Raw genomic sequence first — 21,514 nt, 5'->3', positions numbered from 1 at the left:
TTGGTCCGAGTTTAGAATTTCACTTAACTCTTTTGTTTTGAAAACAGGAAAGGCTCAAAGTGAAATAAAAAAATCTAGAATGTGAATATTTCGGCCCAGTTTTTTACCCCAAAATGAGTCGATCGGGGGCAGAAATACGAGCAAGGTGTGTATTAAACAAAGCTTTATTTAAGACAAAAACACGAATCGATAAAGATTTGAAAACATTAAAAATTCCGATGTAACATGACCAAACTTGCATCCTTGTTGTTTACACTTCAAACTTTTCGGTGTCCACATTGTTTTCCTTTGGTGTCCCATTGTTGTCTTCAAAGTATAACCAACATTTAATGTAAGCACTTTTACCTTTAATTTAACATGCTTCAATGTTAGTAAACATGCTTTAAATCTTTGAATGGAACTTTTGAAAAGCCAAGTTAGTTCAAGTTAGTTCAACTAAAATGTTCCACAGGCACTTTTTTTTATCCAATGGAAGACCCACTATCAACGTATATTTACTCGTAAATATACGTTGATAGTGGATCTTCCAATGAATAGAAACAAGTGCCTGTGAAATGTTTTCCAGTAGATGTGCAAGAGGAATATTCCTTTTGCTCAGTTTGTAGAGAAGTGGCTAGGTAGGGGATCTTTGTTTTGAAAATCACGGTAAAATTTTTATTTTCGTATTGGTAGCTATACAGATGACATAAGTAGATGCAATATCGAAGGAAAATGATAAAATACTGCTATATAAAATTGACATCTGTTAACTGCAACTTTTATAGCTTGACATGTTTCGCTGAAATTATATGTGGGTGTCCTATGGTCTTGAAGATGCTGATCTACACTTAAACATGTCCACAAATAAGAGTTTCAGTTTTAAACATGTTAAATACATGAAATATTTATTTTATTTTGTAAATTTTTTTAAACAAAAACAAATGTTTGTTATGCATTTAAAGAATAAAAGAAGAATGTCTATATATACATTAGCTAGTATTTAATTAAAGAAACTGGTAAAAGTATTTTCTATTCACTTTTTCTCATGATATTTATTTAGACATGTTAGACATGTATGGTATATAGATTTCCATCATGTCTGTTTTCACAATAGACCACTTTCGAGTTCATCCATCGTGGGAAAAAACTGGTCAATTATGCACGCTTTTATGATGTCATTTACCAGATAGACAACTAGTGGAACGCCTGTATCCCTGCACAATTAACGTTTATCAAGCGTCTTAGTAATCGTCATTGTGCAGGATAAACTAGCAATAATGTTTGTTCTGTAGGAACTTATCACAATTCCCTAATGATACAAGTGCTGATTGTCAATTATTAGAATTCAATTTGCCGCATAATACGTGCAATATATAGCACCATAGTTTTCCACCCACTTGCTCAACAATTAAACGGAAGTGACTAGGCCCCAAAACACACAAGTGATGTTCACTAAAACCAAAGTTTTTGATGGAAAATAACCGAACTCGAAAGTTGTCTATTGTTTCTGTCAGGGCTCACGCTACCAGGCGACTTGGGCGAAGAAGTCGCTTTCCCAACCGTCACTTTGCTTTCCCCGACCCCCAAAAGCGAAAACAAGTCGCCCTGTTCTTGACAAAACTTTCAAAATCAATTTTTTTGCCCAATTTTTTTTTTTTTAATATAGAAAATAAATTTACTTCCCCTTATAATGGAGTATGTTGGTAGGTGCCATGTGCCACATCAATACACCTGATGTTACAGTGTTTTTACATGTACTTCATTATACAATGTTATATTTATTCCCCTAGCTATTGATTAAGAAAAAAAAAGATGATGTGGGGTTAATGTCAACTAAACAACATGTACATCTTAACATGTAATTGTTCATGTACATCACTTACAGAAAGAAATTAAATCCTTTTGTATTCAACATGCAATATTTAACAATACATGCAAAAAATTGTTCATCATTCTTTGTACATGTCTGTCAAGCTCTGAATCTTTGGAGCTTTGAAATTGTTAAAAAAAAATCAATAGTGTGGTTCCTACATTTTTAAAAAATACATTGTACTCCTCTGTCTAGGAGTAGATAAGGCCAGTTATTTGAAAGTTGTCTCTATTTATTTTTGGTTTTCAAAAATACTGCAGAAGTTTCCTGTAATTAGATTGACTGATTTTACTTTTTATTCAATGCCTATTGTCAAATTTTTTATGAATATTCTGTAGGAGAATAAACTGAACATAAATCCAATAGGTACATGTACAATGTATACATGGTATAGATTGTGCAATTTGTGTTGACTAGGATTAAGCTATTTAAAGCCAGAAATATAGCTACAGACTGACACTAAATAAGGTATGCTAAATGCAGTGTCATTTATTTGTCTACCTACATGTATAGGCCTCTATAGACATTTTGCAAGGATTCCCTTTGATATAAATCAACTAAGAAAGGGGGCACTCTTCTTACATTAGCTACATTAGGCATCAAAGTTATTGTCCTCTTTCAGACATGAATGCATATATTTATTCTCCCAATAAGACTAGCAATTATAGCATTGGTTTCACCTGTAGGATGGAAAAATGAAATTTCTAACCATAGTTAACCCAAGGGGTTGTAATGATGCTGACATTATCTGATATACTGTGGATTCATTATTATTTGTTTGATACCAATTTTTGTTGATTTCTTGAGCACTGGTGATCCACGAAATTAAATGGCCAACATTGTACAAATTTCCTACAGACTTGAATGCAGACTTCAGCAAAACCATAAATTTAAATATCCATTAAAATGTAAGTTTTCCTTAATCCACGAAAATTGGTACCAACAAAAATAAATGAATCCACAATATCGTCTTTTAAGTACATGTACAATGCATAATAAAAAAGTAACTTTGTTGACACAATTAATAGAACATGCTCATATGTTTAATTATGTATATTGTTTATTTTGAAAACAGGAAGCAAAGGTAAAAGTCAGTTAAGCATGCCATTAGATTACCACTTATGTACATGCCTGACTAATTTTGTTCAATTGATTTCTAATCCTTTTTGCATACTTCATTTTACATGATATGATAAATTAATGGAAGGATAATATGATTTGAAAGGAAATTATAATAGAAATTAACTCTTTCTTTGTAAAATATTTAAAAATGTATTATTACATGTTAACCTCTTCAACTAAGAATTTTGTGATAAATTTTATTATTTCGTCACATGTTCTGTTTGGAAATTTTCTATGTTTAGTCAAATGTCAGAATACAAAATTTAATGAAAGACGATGAATATGTTTGGGGCAAATACTATTTTCTGATTTAGCTTCTCAGAATATTCATATGAATACAATTGAAATATTTTTTTATTCAGATTGTAAAAAAAATTGATGTAGACTGTTTTCACATTGGTCTCCTTCCATTTCTAAGCAGCTTACACATGACCATGTGCCAATAGATTTACATATGTATAGTGTATGCAACAAAAATTATAATACAGCTGCATGCAAATTTTCTACATGTATTATATAATACCATTACTAGTAAACCCCACTCCCATATTTATGTTATGATCACAGACCTTCACCCTTTAGTTATGAGACTAGTTGAATAGACATTCATAGTTGCTTTCTGCATCTGTTGTGAGTATAAGATATATTTTTCTTATGTTCTTGGAACTTTTGAAATGATTAAGCAAATCGTATATCAAAATTATGAAATGGGCCAAAACTTCTAATATAAATACAATATATATATGTAAATAATTATATCAAGTTCTGCCCTTGTCGGAATGAGAAATTTTTATTCTGACTATAATCATTGATAATACATATAGCTTAAGGTGCAGTAAAAAAAAATAACATTAAAAGCCGGAATTACTGAATTGAAAAGTCAAGAATAATAAGTGATTTTGATATATTCAATTGAATTTTAAAGATTGTTTTCGAAAATTATAAATAAAGGGAAAAAATAATTTTCCAGACTTTAAATTAAACTTATAATATTATGAAACAGTGTTCGTTAATTTAAAATAAATCTTGGTCCACTTTATTTTTACATAAAAGTATGATTTATACATATATTATAAAATCCCATAACCTTCTTGATATTTTGTTCTCCAAATTTGATATTATTGAAGCATAAAATGAAAAAAAAAAGTATAAATCATAATCAACACTTTTAGTTGGTTTACATACGAATCTCAAAATACAAATAAATTATTGAAACAAAGTCTACATGTATATATATAACAGTTTATTACTGTCTGGAATTCGAGGACACTTTCCTTGAAATTCTGCAGCACCTGACCCTTTGGCATCATGCATCAATCAGTTTTGCACTGTGGCATCAAATATTTTCTTAGTCTAAACTAAATCCATCTATGGTCCAAGGGAATATCTAATGTCCAGAATGGTGGACAAAAGGTGGTAAATAAAAGTGTTAAAGTATCGTACAATTGTGTGTACAATGTACAACCTTAATATACATTGTACATGGTATAAGACTATTGAATGTAATTGATAAAAAAAAAAATGAAATGTTTAGCTAAAGTATCTTATTAAGGATCTATTTGAATCTGGAATAATTATGACCCAACTAAATATAGTTAGCCCTATATGGCTAAAGATCAGGTTTCTTTCACTGATATTTCAGTTGAAATTGGTTAACCTCCTTTTCTATGCGTGCATGGCTTTTAACCCTCCTTTTTAGGGTTAGTTTCAACATACAAATGTACATTTCTAGCCAATTTTCCAGAATTAAAAATATTCCAGATTCATAAAAGCAATTCTAGTGTTTCTGATTGAATGTATAGCATAAGCTTAAGTAGTTAAGTAATAAAACCTGCCAAAATGTTAAAAATTACAAGTTACATGACAACAATATAATAAAAATTTTGCCGTTACGATATAGGCCACAACCACAAAGTCTTCAGAATGTCAGAATGAGGTATGATGCATGTTGGTTTGTTGGAAGCTACATGTATATATATTATATGTTTTATTGATGTACCAACAGAGGTGGAAAATAATTATTTATCTTATAAGAACGTGAATTGCATTGAAAATTATTCCAGTAACATTACTTATTATTCTCAATTCTGGAAGATGCCAGAGTACTGGTGGGGTTTGGGGGGGGGGGGGGGACCACAACCTACGGCAGAAAGAAAGTGCTTCATAAAAAAAATCTTTTGATTTATTATATATGGCTACAAACATGACAATTATTTTCCACCTCAGGTACAATTACTGCTTTCTCATTACAAATGCATTTTTTTTTGTTTTTTCATCTTTTCAAAGTAAAAATTTGGAATTTTAAGACTTTTTCTATCATTTTTTTATGAATGGTAAATATACAAATGTATTTATTTTCTTAAAAACAAAATCATGTTAATCATTGCAGTCAACATGGTACGAATCAATAAATAATTTAACCTTTTTAACATATTTTTCATTCGAAATTTTTATTCTAAGTAACCATGGTCTTCAGGATAATCATCGAAAATAGGTTTCAACACTTACTTTTTTTTATTCTAAGTAAAATTTAGTCTATATAGGAATTTAAAATATCAGCTGCTTATTCTAATTTAGTAAGGTTTTATTCTTTTATTCCTTTTTAATTTTATATTTTTGTGCATGCATTTGAATAAACATATTATATGATTAAACATATAGCCATGCAATAACTGTATAGAATCATTGTCTTGTAGCTGCTTTTAGTTGAGAATTAATGTATGTAATTGTTGCTTTGGAATATTCATATGTAAAACATGTATCAGCTTAATTTTTAATTTCTCCTGCATGTCCTTAGTAGATTACTTTGTTTGAAATTTAAAGAAAATATGTTATGAAAAAATAGTTCATACTGTAGAAACATTACATGTTAAAAAATATATATTTTTATTGATGTTTTAATTTTTCTGAGTTCGTTTACTGTAAATTCAGAAATTATAGTGATTATAAAAAAAAAAAGAAGATGTGGTATGATTGCCAATGAGACAACTGTCCACAAGAGACCAAAATGACACAGAAATTAACAATTATAGGTCACCGTACGGCCTTCAACAATGAGCAAAGCCCATACCGCATAGTCAGCTATAAAAGGACCTGAAATGACAATGTAAAAAATTTCAAACGAGAAAACTAACGGCCTTATTTATATAAAAAAATGAACCAAAAACAAATATGTAACACATAAACAAGCGACAACCAATGAATGACAGAGGTTTTTATTGATGCTAATTATGCAATTGGGTGAGTTATGATAACAAAATTTGGTAAATCTCTCATTCTGACATATGATATTTTGTTATGCAGATTTTCCTGAAATCGCCAAAAAAAATATTCTAGCAATTTTTATTTAAATTTCATCAAAAAAAGCTATAATATCTGAATTAACAGTATTTTGAATTGATTGATATAATTATAATGCATTAAAATCAAAAATATCTTTTTTAGTAATAAAATTTTAGAGGTCATCCACTTAATTTTGTTTGTTATATGAATGAAAAGAGATGTTCTGTTGGGCTTATGTCAATGTGACATGTTCAGTTGTACTTTTAGAAAACTATCAAAAGACTCCAAGAGTGCAACCTATGGTCTCTAACAATAGACAGGTGTCTTTGTAATATGTCAATCTCTAAATTTACCCCAGTCTTTAAAAATTATAAATTCATGTAAAGTCCTCAAAATTTCTATAAATTACTTCTAATCTATTTTAATAACTATTAATGCATTTTTGGACACGTGTATGCTCAGAAAAAATATTTTAGCTAATTTACATGATTGTATGTTCTTTTAGCAGTACCTTAAATTTTATAAAGCGGTTTGTATGAATTTCACTTTATATATTTTTTGTCGAGCCTTCGACTTTAGTCGAAAAAGCAAGGCTAAGCGATCCTACATTCCGTCGGCGTCGGCGTCGTCGTCGTCGGCGGCGTCCACAAATATTCACTCTGTGGTTAAAGTTTTTGAAATTTTAATAACTTTCTTAAACTATACTGAATTTCTACCAAACTTGGACAGAAGCTTGTTTATGATCATAAGAAAGTATCCAGAAGTAAATTTTGTAAAAATAAAATTCCATTTTTTCCGTATTTTACTTATAAATGGACTTAGTTTTTCTGCGAGGAAACATTACATTCACTCTGTGGTTAAAGTTTTTAAAATTTTAATAACTTTCATAAACTATCCTTGATATGTACCAAACTAGGACAGAAGCTTGTTTATGATCATAAGATGGTATCAAGAAGAAAATGTTGTGAAAATAAATTTCCACTTTTCCGTATTTTACTTATAAATGGACTAAGTTTTTTCTGAGAGGAAACATTACATTCACTCTGTGGTTAAAGTTTTTAAAATTTTAATAACTTTCATAAACTATCCTTGATTTGTACCAAACTTGGACAGAAGCTTGTTTATGATCATAAGATAGTATCAAGAAGAAAATTTTGTAAAAACAAATTTCCACTTTTCTGTATTTCACTTATAAATGGACTTTGTGGTTTAAGTTTTTAAAATTTTATAATGTTCTTAAACTATCCTGGATTTCTACCAAACTTAGACAAAAGCTTATTTCTGATCATAAGATATTATTCAGAAGTAAATTTTGTAAAAAAAAAATTCACTTTTTCCGTATTTTACTTATAAATGGACTTAGTTTTTCTTCCAGTTAACATTACATACAGTCTGCAGTTAAAGTTTATAAAACATTTATTAGATTCATAAACTATCCTGGATTTTTTTACCAAACTTGGAAGCTTCTTTCAATCAAAAGACAGTATTGTGAGGGAAATTTTTATTGATGTTTTTCCTCATTTTTGTTGAGTCTGCAATTAACAGAAAAAGTAGGCGAGACACCGGGTTCCGTGGAACCCTTACGAATTTTTCATTCTTTCCAGAGTAACCGTTCTGTGTACATTTGCATGAAATTTGTTAATAAAATTTACATCTAGTTTAATTTTATTTAGGGATTAGGGTTTCTCTATGTAAATAAAATCGCTGATAAAATAAATTTATGAATTTATAAAGTATCTTATAGGTAGAAGCTATTTGTTATTTAAAGTTTGAAAGTCAGTAAATACTTTTTGATATTTCAGACTTTATACTTATTCCAATTTGTGTTCATGTGTAAAAATTGCATTTCCAATTATTAAAGAATTGGTATACACATTTCAAACTTTATTAATGAAATATTTGAAGTAGAAAAAAAACCTTTTTTTTGAAAACTGATCTCAGAAACAAGAAAAAAAAATCAAAGAAGTTATTTTCTATTTATGTGAAATATACTGTCAGAAAAATTAGGTGAAAACCAGTTAAGTTTGAAAATTCTCTGTAATAAAATTTCATTATACAAAATATTGTATAAAATTGGTTTATGAATTGGGGAAGTTACAAGTATATAGAAAATATTCTGTTTAAAAATTGATTAAATTTCTAACTCCTGTATATGTAACAGTTGTGAAACTACAGTATTACTTATATCATAAGTACCCAAGTCCAAAATATATTGTCAAATTACTTACCTGTGCTATTTTAAAAAGTTTCTAAGTTCAAGTTTATTCAAGTTAGTCTCTCCTATAACAAGCAGCTTCAAATTCTTGCAGCAAGCTCCACAAAAGTACTATACAGTGCAAATTTTGAAATCAAAATTTGAAAGCAAAATACAAATTTAAATCAAATTAATAATTTTCTCAAATTTTAAGAAAATACTGTTAATTACAGTAAAATATGTGGATGTAAGACTTAGGCTTTGTTTCCGATTTTCCACAAAAAGATGTTAATTAATTCTTGAATAGAATGATTAGTCTAGATTATTGGTGTACACCTACAATTGTATTTCAAGTTCAGCATCACTGAACATGAGATGTGACTTGGTACTGTAAAAATCAAAATGGGGAACAGCTTGATAAGTTCAATTACAATTGACCCAAGACATATGCTTTTGTGGTGTACTTATTAACAGTGTCGAAATTATGTTCTGCATACTAAATAGTGTTTTATTTATAGATACTCTTTGTTCTGAGTTAAAAAAAAAATAGTCTACTCTCGAAACTTTCCATCTGAATTTTTTTTTTTCATATCAGATTAGGTGAAAATTTGTTTTAGAAGAATGGAAAAGTTTGATTTCACTGTTTATTATTGATTTGAAAAAGAAAGATTGTAAAACATTTTGACGTTAGTTTTTGAGATACATTTTCATATAAATGATTTACATAAATACATGTTTTGTCTTGTAGCATATAGTTTTAATTTCAGAAAAAAGAGGTTTCTACAAATAAAGATACTAATTTATGTGATTAATTAAAAGCAAAGTTGTTATGGCTGAACAGATAAGAATTTAATTTGTCTTATAGGCCCTACAAATTTTAATTTGTTTGGCATTATTTAAAAATTTAAGATATGTTTTATGTTACTTGGTAAATTTATTGAAATTAAGTTAGATGTTTGCCTTATTCAGATTAGTCATCATAGAATGCTTTGAAAAGCAAGAGTAAGGTATGCTGCTGTTGGTGTCAATAATTTCTCAAAGTTTTTAATTATGTCAGAATTAGGATAACTACTTATGTTATATCATTGATATTTGGTATGCAGTTGTATACATGTACGTATTGGCACACCTTACTTACGTAATTGTGCATCAAATAATTTGCCATCATTACACGTGTAAAACACGTGCAATATATATATAGTGGTGAATAACAATTAGCAACCTTTTCTTCAGGTTGCATGTGTCATTAACATAGTGAAAAGAAATATTAATATTTTCGTGAGATTGCATGTGTCATTTTGTTCTATGAATATCATATTTCAATGTTTTCATCAGCTGATAATAAAATTGAGAATGGAAATGGGGAATGTGTCAAAGAGACAACAACCCGACCAAATAAAAAACAACAGCAGAGGGTCACCAACAGGTCTTTAATGTAGCGAGAAATTCCCGCACCTGGAGGCGTCCTTCAGCTGGCCCCTAAACAAATATATACTAGTCCAGTGATAATGAACGCCATACTAATTTCCAAATTGTACACAAAAAACTAAAATTAAAATAATACAAGACTAACAAAGGCCAGAGGCTCCTGACTTGGGACAGGCGCAAAAATGCGGCGGGGTTAAACATGTTTGTGAGATCTCAACCCTCCCCCTATACCTCTAACCAATGTAGAAAAGTAAACGCATAACAATACGCACATTAAAATTCAGTTCAAGAGAAGTCCGAGTCTGATGTCAGAAGATGTAACCAAAGAAAATAAACAAAATGAAAATAATACATAAATAACAACAGACTACTAGCAGTTAACTGACATGCCAGCTCCAGACTTCAATTAAACTGACTGAAAGATTATGATTTCATCATATGAACATCAGGCACAATCCTTCCCGTTAGGGGTTTAGTATCATACCATCATAACATATATGAGAAGAACATAACCCGTGTCATGCCAACAACTGTTTTTAGAATAAATGTGTTTAGTTCCGATGCAAAGACCTTATCAGTGACTCAATATTAACGCCAAAATATGCAATCTTTAATGACTTGACAACAATATCGTAATTATATCCCTTCTTAATAAGTCTATTCAAAGGTTTTGTAAGTTTCTGAGGTGAATACCGACACCTTTGTTTTCTGAAAATTCAAATCAACTGACCTTGGCCTGATTTCCATGGTTCATTGATCAATGTTAAGCTTTCCTGGTTAGGTTTGTTTCTTTAATGTGTAATAAGTTAACTATATTTAAAGTATATTTGGTGTATGGCAAAATTGTAAGGTGTACATATATTTCCAGTTTGGTTTTCATCTGACCTTGACCTCATTTTCTTGGATCATGTTAAATTGATGTGAAAGTTGTAGTGAATCTTTATATTTAAGACTATCAACATTTTATAAATAGTTAGAAAAAAATGGGAGACATTTCAGCTTGTGCACTTTGTTTCAAACTAGTAATAATACGATTTTGCTACAAATGATATGAGGTCTTACTTAATTTAAATTTCAAATATAATTTTTTTATTTAGATTATTATGATCACATAAAAAGATTTACATTCCTTGTTCATGTTTATATCTTCTATTTCACAGCTAAAATTAACTAAGGCCAACAACCAAAATGAGTATCAGTGCCTAAGTCAATTAAACATATGTATTAACTGACAAATATGGTATTTACCAAAACTAATTGTGCATAAAATAGTTTGCCAACAATACACGTTCAAAACACATGCCGTTTAGAGTGGTGAATACCAATTAGTAATCTTTTCTTTAGGTTACACGTGTTATTTAGCAAAGTGAATATCAATGCTTAATAGTACACATGTCATTTTGATCTATGAATATCAAATTTTAATGTATTATTCAAGTGAAAGCGTTTTATGTAAAACCCAATTCATATTGAAAAGACAACATTTGTGCTAAATTTATGACTAATATGGAGTTACCTGATTTACAATTCTAATATTTAAAAATGAAAACCCCCAAATTTTTAAATTGCCTATTTTTGTTTCTAAATAATATACAATAAAAATTATATTTTGTAAACTATCAGTTAAAGGGTAGATTGTGAATCTTATCAATATATATAGTTACAAACAAAGGGGATAAAGAGGCCAAACATGCCTGTTCTGGAATATTGACCAGTATCATTGTCCAAATTAGTTAAATGATCTCTCTCTGATTGATAAATGATCTCTCTCTGCTTGATAAGGATGTGAGGTTTAAAATTTTCTTTAAAATATTATAATCACATTATCAGTTTCTATTTTTACCTAAAATTAAATCTGTTATGTAATCATTGTGTAGTGCAGGAGCTCAGAATTAATCCATTATTTTGCACTGGACAAAGCTCATTACCAAAAAAAAGTCTATCAAAAAGTGTGGTATCCGTTTTTCTAATTTTATGGATCCATGCCTGATAATGGACATCATACCATTTATGGAGTTAATGACTTTATACTTGTCATATCAAACACCATGGGTCGTCAAGTCGATTCAAAAGCTAAGTTTGAAAAGAAAGATTAAGCCACAGATGTTGTTTATGCAGAGAGAGTTTCTGTAAACACAGTTGCATTTATGTTTTACATCTTATTTTAAGTTGCATGCATGTTGTTTCTGTTCATGGGGAATTAAACAAATATATTAAGATTGATATTTATCATAATTGGTCGAAATTTGTCCTATTATGTAATTCAAATTATGTACCTGTTTCTATTCTTCTATCATTTAGTAAAATATTTTTTATTGGCCTTTGTAAAGTCTAGAAAAAATCAAAAATAAGGGTGTTTTTTTTTTAATTTAAATGGTGGAAAAAAATGATTTTTTTTTGAAAATTTAAGTTTTTATGACATACATACTTCTTGTCTATTTTGATACATGCTGTTAGAAGGGACATTTAAAATAATCAACATGTATTAAATATACTTTTTAATTAACCATAAAATTGAATTAAAAACCATTCATTATTTACTTTAATATTTCAGTGAACAACAGTCTAAAATGATCCAAGACCGAGTTAGCTTTGTTGAGAAACATTTTGGACATTTGTGTGACACAATGTCATCAATAACTAGAAAGTGTGCCAGACTTAGGGATAAAGGTAATGATATAATGATAATAACCTAACCTCTATACCCCTACTTAGTTGAGGGGGGGGGGGGGCGTATATAGGAATCAGTCTTTCTGTCTGTTAAATCCAACTTCTGTATCCTTTGTTAGCAAGATTCAATTGAACTTTTATTGTTCATTACATGCAAACACCTCAGGGTGCTGGATTTTTCTCTTGAAGACCCATTGGTGGCCTTAGGCTGTTTTCTGCTTTTTGGTCAGGTTGTTGTCTCTATGACACATTACCTATTTCCATTCTCAATTTTATAAGGATCATGTGTAGGATTTTTCATTTTGTTTAGTGTATCCAGAGTTATTCCCCTTTACACTTAAACATTTTGGAACTGACCTTGTCTTCCCAAATCCTTGAACATGGTTTATCTTAGCTGCTGAAAAAAAGAAATGTTGACCTTGTCCAACAGTTGTCTTCTTTAGCCTTTGTTTGATTCACTTTTAAGCTTTGTAGGTTATAGATAGGTTATAGATTGTTTTATGCAAACTATGTGCTGTTTTGTTTATCCAGATATTCCTTTTTACCTGATCTTGACTCTTTTCAGAACTGATTTGTCATCACAACTCCCTCTTACATGTGTATTGTATCTACATTGATTAAATTAAAAACGGCAAAAGTATATTCTTGGGTATCCATTTTTGAGGTTTGAAGAAAAGTTTAATACCTGTTAGTGGATTGATAAATTCATGGTTTTTAGGTTCCTGTTGAAAAGTTTGAGTAATTATCAAGAATTTGTAGGACAGTCACAAGAAGACAAATCCTGCTTGAATAAAATGTGCTTCATAATGTCAGCATGCAGACTAATGACCTTTTAGTTTGTGGGTCTTGTTTGTCTTATTAATGACCAGTTTGGTCAGATTTTTCATGAAAGAAATTTTTCTTTGTTAGTTACAAATGTGAACTTACATTTTAGTTTGTGTGATCACCTGACAATACATATTTCATATATTATATGAATTTTCTACACCTGACGATTTTTTTACTGTGAATTATAGCATCACAGGCCATAGGACCACAGTCCAAAATTATAGAACCATGCTCTAAAGTTATAAAACTACAGAATCATTGTGTCATAAGGGCATGGAGAGAACACTGTCTGTCTAAAGATTTGATATTTATTTATTGCAAGGAAAGTAAGACATGTATTAAAACTAAATGTGTATCCTGCCAAATTTTTCCTTATGTATAAATGTTTATTATTGATATATTTACATGTTTTTGCTATACAAATTTTGAAGGTGATGAGTTAGCCAAGAATTTAGTGGACTACACTGAGGCAGAGTCGATGAATCCCAGTATTGTCCGAAATATAAGTGAATTTGCTTCAAATATATCTACCATACAAGACTATAGACAAGCAGAAGTAAGTTTACTACTGTGGATTCATTTATTTTCGTGGGTACCAATTTAAGTGGAATGAGGAATCCTGGGATATTAGATTTCATGTTTTTGCTTTAGTCTGCACACATTTCTATATGTGGTTTCTCTGTTGACACGAAATCCATGAAAATTGGTTTCCAGCGAACACTAATGAATCCACACTATTTTCTTTATGATAAACAATTAGTAAAGTAGCAGGGCATGTAGTATAGTAACGAAAACAATTTCCTGGAATTCATTTCGTTTTTAATTTTATTGTTGGTTATTTCATGGAAGCATTTATGCATGTAGAACATTTGAGGACATTAAAAGCAGGGATGTTTATTTTTGGAAAATAAATATTTAATTTTTTCATATACAGCTGGTATAGCAATACCGGTAATATAATTTTTATCTTGAAATACATATTTAGAGTAAATGAACTGGAGGATTTGAAAAAAATTATTGTCCTTAAGCAAGTATCTGTTAATAGGGAAAGAACTATTAACTATTAAATCAAAATCTTTCAAGTATTGCTGCTGAAAGATAGCTGATAAAAAAACATTTTGTCAGAGTTAACAGATTTTTTTTATTATTTCCAGGTTATGAGGTTAGACACAAAGGTTATACAGCCCCTTATGAATTATGGAATAAAATGTAAACAAACGAAAAATGACTTAAAATCTGCATTCGCAGCACAGGATCGTGAACAATCCCAGAAGAAAAAATTAGAACAATTAAGACAGAAAAGTCCAGGGGACAGAAACAAACTATCTATTGCTGAAACAGATTTACAGAAGGCCAGTGTAGAAGCATCCAGAATATCAAAAGCTTTACAAGAACAAATGGATAAATTTGAAATGGAAAAGTTAAGAGATATAAAGGTTGGATTTTTTTTCAATTTTCAGTATGAGATATTTTATTACAATCACACAATTTAAAAATAGCCCTAAATCCACTAGTTATGAAGTTTTGAAAGAATTTAAGAAAGAAAATTAAGATAGTTTAAAAAAAACCAAAAAGATGTGTTTTATTAAAAATAAGTTATGATTCACACTAAGAGAAAGATATTTCTTTACATAACATTTTAGTTTTAGCACTTTGAATTACAAGTTATGAAATTTTATCTCTTTTCAGAAAATAATGATGGATTTTGTTAATATTGAGATGACATTTCATGCAAAGGCCTTAGAAGTATATTCACAGTGCTTTAATAATGTGGCTGCAATAGACATAGATGAAGATATTGAGGTATGTTGTGATGTTAATATTTTACCCCTTACCAAAGGAGTCAAAAAGCGAGAAATAGATATGCTGTTACCGGCGGAGGCGACAGCATCAACAATGTATTAGTTTGTGATTAGGTCTAGTTTATGGTGAACCTCAAGTGGTAGGTCAATCATATTTGGTATGCAGTTCTAAAGCATTGGCACATCTCCTTTCCATGGAGATTATATGACTCTGCCCCCTCAGTCATGGTCTATTGACTTTGAAACTTTTGCTTATTTTACATGTATTAGTTTGTGATTAGGTCAGTTTATGGGGAACCACAAGTGGTAGGTCAATAATATTTGGAATGGAGTTGTGTAAGCATCGGCATACCTCATTTCCATGGAGATAATTTAGCTTTGCCCCCTTAGTCATGGTCTATTGACTTTGAAACTTTTGAGTATTTTACATGTATTAGTTTGTGATTAGGTCAGTTTATGGGGAACCACAAGTGGAAAAACAATGATATTTGGTACGTAGTTGTATAAGCATCGGCATATCTCATTTCCATGGAGATAATTTGGCTCCACCCCCTTAGTCATGGTCTATTGACTTTGAAACTTTTGCTTATTTTACATGTATTAGTTTGTGATTAGGTGAAATCAAGGGAAACCATTAGTGGTAGGCCAATGTTAATTGACAGTATTCAGCTGTAAAGCATTGGCACATCTCATTTCCATGGAGAATATTTGGCCTCACCCCTCAGTCACAGTCTAATGACTTTGAAAAATTATCTTAGTTCACATGTATTAGTTTGTGATAAGATCAGTTTAAGATAAAATGCTAATGTTAAATCAATGATATTTGGTATGCAAATTTATTGGCATTTGCAAGTATCGTTTCCATGGAGATTATATAGCCCCATCCCCTCTTATTGACTTTGAAACTTTAATCCAACATATTTCTGCAAATCAAACCAACTTTTTCACTGTTTGTAAAATATCTGTAAAAAAACAAGTGTATTAACCACACTTATTTAAAGATGTTATTTGTTTAAAATAGAATCAAGCCATCTTCTCTGCTATATTTAAGTCTTTACAATTATACATGTACTTTAAATTTCAAATAACTTTTTGTTTGTCTATTCATTTCAAATACATACCGGTAAGCACATTTTAGTTTATTTAATTATTTGAACTTGCAAGGAGACGGTTTAGAAGGGGCAGTTTGTTATTAAAGTAATGAATACATGTACAGTGCTTATCAAAATATTGTTTCTACTTAAGGGCATAGGATACTGTACCAAGGGCAGATAATAATGCATCTCAATTTAAAGTTGCTTTGGATAAGCATTCAAAATTTTTTGGTAATTGAATCGGTTATGTGAATTTGAATGTATTTGCGATAGAAAATAAATATCTAAATTATCAAATCACTCAACATCTCTACTGGGGGTAAGCAAATGCAGATGGTTTTTCTTTTCTATTGTCAATAAATTTGATTATGATAGTCATATTGCATTTTGATATATGGCGGGAAAAGCTGAACAACTATGTTAAACATATTATGTGGTTTTTTTTAAATAATTGTGTAATATTTGTTAATGCTGAATTATTTATTTTGCAGGAATTTAGAGACAAATTATTACCGCCTAACTCAGCAATCAGGATGAATTTAGTTAGATCTAATTCTTACAATTCCCTGAATTCTAATAATAATTCTGGTGGTGGAGTTACCCCTCCTGTTGCTGGTACACCATCCACACAACCAAGAGGTCTCCAAAGGCAACAGTCAGCTCCAGTTCAACAGCAGACGACACCAACAAAACCACATGTTCATGCATCACCTGCCAGTTTAAGGTCACCCTCAAGGTCACAGTCAGCACAACATACATCCTCACCACAGACTACTCCGTCCAGAACAAATTCGCTACCAAATGCTCAACCTAAGAAACTGATTCCAGTTTCCAATGGTTTAAGAGGACAGGTAATTTGATTTTTTTTGTGGTCTATATAATGAGGAAACTGTGGTACAGATAAAAAGAGTTAATACTGTTAACCAGCTTATTTTTGCAAGCAGAAAAATAACATGAAAATAAATTGTTGTGTTTATATAAAACTTTGATCAACCCTTATGAATAATAGCAAATATTAAATACAGCGAAGTCATCTAGAAAGACCTTCATGCCAAAATAAGGTGGTTTAAAGTAGTCATATACAGAAATGCACCACACATATCTCTGGAATAATCCTTATCAAGAAAGCTACTGGTCAAAGGTAGGGGAAACTAAAAGTCCCCTTCCAAAAAAACAAATTGGATGAATTGAACCAGAAAGGATCAAAAGAACTACCAAAATCATTTAAAGTTATTATCAAGATACAACATAAATTCAATAAACATTGTTACAAGGCTAAATTTTTGTCCCTACCCAATATTCCCACATTTTCCCTTGGCATTCCAATTTTTCCATCCATCATCCTGGACAAAACCTGTATTACTGGAACTACCTATTGTATTTATTGTTAATTTGTTCTTGTCCTCAATATGAATGAAATATTTGCCACTGAACATGAAGCAACAATCAATCAATCAATCAAAAACATTTGAAGTCATAGGTCATAGATATAAATGTTAATGGATATTATCTGGTCTATTATGACATACACTTTACTTTCTGTTCTATTTTAAGATTGAAGATGATGACGATGATGATGACGACGATGATGATGACGATGATGAAGATGACGATGATGATGACGACGACGATGATGATTATGACGATGAAACAACAGAAGCTATAACAGAACGTTCAGAAAAACCTATACCTGGTGTACGACAAGTTCAACAATACAATCCTGATGCTAAAACTAGATTTGATTCTAAAAAATAATGAATGTTTTCAGAAACTATGTAATTCTGGTTGGGATTGAGTTATTATATAAATCAACGTTACAAATGAACTGTATATTAAAAGAATTTAATTTGTTTAAAAAAGGAGGCCTTGATTAAAACCATCCTGTTTCCTGAGGGATTTAGGCTGAATTTATGACGAAATGTTGCCATTTTATTTTTCAATAACAATAAGATAGATAAGTTTAAGGTACTAATAAATTTGTGAATTGATGCATTAAAAGTGATGTCCTATAGAGAATTATTTTTAGAAGTCTAAGCTATATATTTATGATCTCTGCTGACAGTTCTTTTATCTATGTTTGGTGTAGTGTATGATTATTATAAAAAGATTATTTTCATATTGATAAAATTAAAGTTGTACATGTATATGACTAATATGTATGCAAAAGGAGGAGCATTTTTATTCCTGGTAGTTTTTTTGGAAGGTCTTAAATGATTGTATAGTAAAAATTGAACATTAGATCAACATCAAGCTGGCCATTAGCCTGGCCTGAAGTAATAATATATGCTGCAATAATAAATCAATGGCATGAACTGTTTGAAGTCTTTCTAATATTCTATCATGCATTGCAGTATGACTGTTTTACTGCTGGCCCTTAAATATAGTATCTGACTGATGTTTCAGATGCTGAAATTGAAATCCTCTACTACAATTACATAGTTTCTGAATTATTCTGTTGTAATGCTGTGCATTTACCTCATGATAGGACAGTATTAATTGTTGCCTTGTTGAATGTAAGTTATTTATAAATTGAGCATGATTGTCGTTGTTGATGTGAAATCTGTTTTTCTATGGAAATCTATCTTAATTCATACAGGAGACATTTTTTTTATTTTATTCTTATGGTTTTTTTTTTCAAATGATTAATAAAGGGGAAATTCCCAATTACAAGTGCCTTCATTTCATATGAATGCAACCATAAAAATGAAATCTTCACAATTTTGTTCATGTGTAAAAAAAGATATGATCTATTGTTTATTATTCTTTTATTTTGCCGTTGAATCATTATCATTGTTTTATTTTAACACTTATGGCTTCACAGTAAATAAGCAACACACATTCTACACACCATTTTTGAGTTAGTGCATTTTACTACACATACTATTAGTTTTGATTTACTGCTAGATTTTCATGATATTAAAGTTGCATTTATAGAATATTTAATTTCTAATGTATGTCAGAAATTAAAATCATATTTTTGTATATTTTTTGTAACATTTTTAATATAACTAAGTAAGAAGAATTACCTACCCTCAAAACTATCAAAACAGGTTCAATTGGTTATTATGCAATTTAGTTATTGAGTTTTTTATGAATAAAATATTGAGTTTGGCTGTCTACTTGAAAGCAAAATGTCAACAAACAGAACTGTAATAAATGATTGAATATTTTCAATATGCAGTGTCAGCTGGGTGATTTTACTTTGAAATGTTCAGTTATGTGGTAATTTTATGAATCCGTCCATATTGTGCCATTTATGTATGTAAATATTTGTAGTTATTTATTCCTAAAAAGGTAGCAATTTTTACTTAAGAAAAAAATAGGTTGTATGTAGCTTGTGCACCAATCCTTATCCTTGAACACCCAATATGCAGTAAAAATAAAAAAATTCCAAAAAATAGTTTTCTTAAACTCAATAAACACATTTATTCCAGAGTATTAACAAAAATTGTATACTTTTTATCTTTCTTTAAGAGATTACGTTCACAGTTATTATAACCTATGTCTAAGCATAGTAATATAGATTTAGTTAGGTATTTATTTTTATCTAGTCATCTAATTTTTCAGCCAAATTGAGAAAGTATAGGCAAACATATTAAGCTTCAATGACCCAGATAAAATTGCGCCTTCTTTGTCCGTACCTAGAAGAATTGTTGTGTACTTACTGTATCAATTAAACTCACATCATAAGTAGTTTTTTGTAGTATAGCTCTGTTCAGCACTGTTCATCATCATTTGGGTGACAATGTATAATTATACTTCAGAACTGAGTGACATTTGTTAAATTTGTATTTAGGTCAATTTCTCAGAAACATATTGTCATATATCAACTGTATTTCACTATTGCAGTCTTCTCATATTGTACAATACTGCTGAGCTAAATTTGACAGCATTATAACACCATTTTTCTTTTAAAAAAATATGGCACATTCTTACATGTACTTATACTTTGGTCATTGGTTAATAGTTATCTCAATGGCAAGCATAACAGATGTTTGCCATTGAGATATTAATGTCAAATCTTCATAAATAAGGAGATTGTCCTTATTTTGATGATAATCTAGTTTCATGTACAATTTTGATAAAATGACACATAAGAAACAGATACTATGCATTTAAATATATGGATATTTATATATATACTATTTCTTTAGTCATTAAGGATTTCTTGTAAAAATCTTATTTTTTTCCATTTGAATTATGAAATATCTATTTTTATATGTTTTTGTCTAGATCTGTTATTTATCCTATATTTTTTACATTGCACAAAAATTGACAGCTTTTTTTTTAAAAGTTCTGAAATCCATAAACCACTTTTCATGCATTGTATTTTTTTTCAGTTACAGTAAAGCATATAGTTCACTGAAACAAAAGAAAATAAGCAACTTGTAGTCTTCTTTTAAAATACATGTAGCTATATTATGTTATCCAGGGGGTTTAAATATGAAGTAATATAATAATCTATTAGATTTATAGCAGAGTCCTTCTCATACTTGAAATAATGCTTTAGTTGATACATATATAGCAACTCTCTGCAAAACAAGCAAAAAGGCAATTTGCAAGAATACACAATTTTTTTTTCAAATAAGGAAATTGCCCCCTCTGAAGATCTGGTTCTATTTCTGAGGAAAAGGATCTTTTTATTTTTTTTACGAAATTACTTCACTTAAAAAATATACACATAATAGTCAAAATATAATTTTATTTGTAAACAATATTTATTCTGTATCATTGATTATATTGTTATTGGTAATTAAATGGTTAGTGGTTGGTTTACACTGTAATTTGAGACATTTTGATCATAAGAATTGTTTCAAGACATTTGCGAGTTAATATAAAAATTAAATATAAGATCAAAGACAAAATGAGACTAAAAGATTTTCCTTTCGAGGGAATCTTTACTTATGAAGATTTGAAAAGTTGTCATCTGTGCTTACAAAATATATATTATGTAATTGCATTGGTTATTTATATGTTATCGTTTGCATTTTAAAAATAAAATAATGAAAAAAATTGACTTGATTTTATGTATTGTAAAATGTTTGACTTTATTTTTAGATTTAATGAAATACAATCAAAACCCCAGGTCATTGCCTTGATAGCTATATATCCCAAGCCTCATCTCTACCATTCAAAGTTCTAAACAAACAAAAAGACCGCACTTTGACCTAAAATGGTTTACTTTTACAAATCGTGACTTGGATGAAGAGTTTTCTCATTGGCACTCATTCAACATCTGATACAT

The 21,514-nt window shown here is 29.7% G+C and overlaps 1 protein-coding gene across 4 annotated transcripts; it reads left to right on the top strand.

Moving 5' to 3' along the window:
* Positions 1 to 26: 26 nt before the first annotated feature.
* LOC143079488 (CBY1-interacting BAR domain-containing protein 1-A-like) lies at positions 27 to 21,286 on the top strand. 4 transcript variants are annotated; one of them, XM_076254843.1, is made up of 9 exons: positions 31 to 145; positions 4,872 to 4,907; positions 6,759 to 6,782; positions 12,430 to 12,545; positions 13,805 to 13,929; positions 14,528 to 14,809; positions 15,063 to 15,176; positions 16,761 to 17,120; positions 17,824 to 21,286. In XM_076254843.1, exons 1-9 carry the CDS (start codon positions 114 to 116, stop codon positions 18,022 to 18,024), a joined length of 1,290 nt encoding a protein of 429 aa, XP_076110958.1. In that variant the 5' UTR covers positions 31 to 113; the 3' UTR covers positions 18,025 to 21,286. The 4 variants fall into 4 exon arrangements, with proteins under 4 accessions (XP_076110960.1, XP_076110959.1, XP_076110958.1 ...); XM_076254844.1 differs by lacking the exon at positions 6,759 to 6,782 and having other exon boundaries at positions 30 to 145; XM_076254845.1 differs by lacking the exons at positions 4,872 to 4,907; positions 6,759 to 6,782 and having other exon boundaries at positions 27 to 145.
* The last annotated feature ends 228 nt before the right edge of the window (positions 21,287 to 21,514 follow it).

Source organism: Mytilus galloprovincialis, chromosome 6, assembly GCF_965363235.1.
Source record: "Mytilus galloprovincialis chromosome 6, xbMytGall1.hap1.1, whole genome shotgun sequence".
Lineage (NCBI taxonomy): Eukaryota > Metazoa > Mollusca > Bivalvia > Mytilida > Mytilidae > Mytilus > Mytilus galloprovincialis.
Note: the sequence above shows the minus strand (reverse complement) of the source record. Positions and strands in the feature narration are given on the sequence as shown.

Coding starts and splice junctions, on each gene's coding strand:
- LOC143079488 (XM_076254843.1), top strand. CDS start 114: ATGAGTCGATCGGGGGCAGAAATACGAGCAAG. Junction 4,908..6,758: donor CTTCAGAATGTCAGAATGAG/GTATGATGCATG, acceptor ATGTTCTTTTAG/CAGTACCTTAAATTTTATAA. Junction 14,810..15,062: donor AAAAGTTAAGAGATATAAAG/GTTGGATTTTTT, acceptor ATCTCTTTTCAG/AAAATAATGATGGATTTTGT.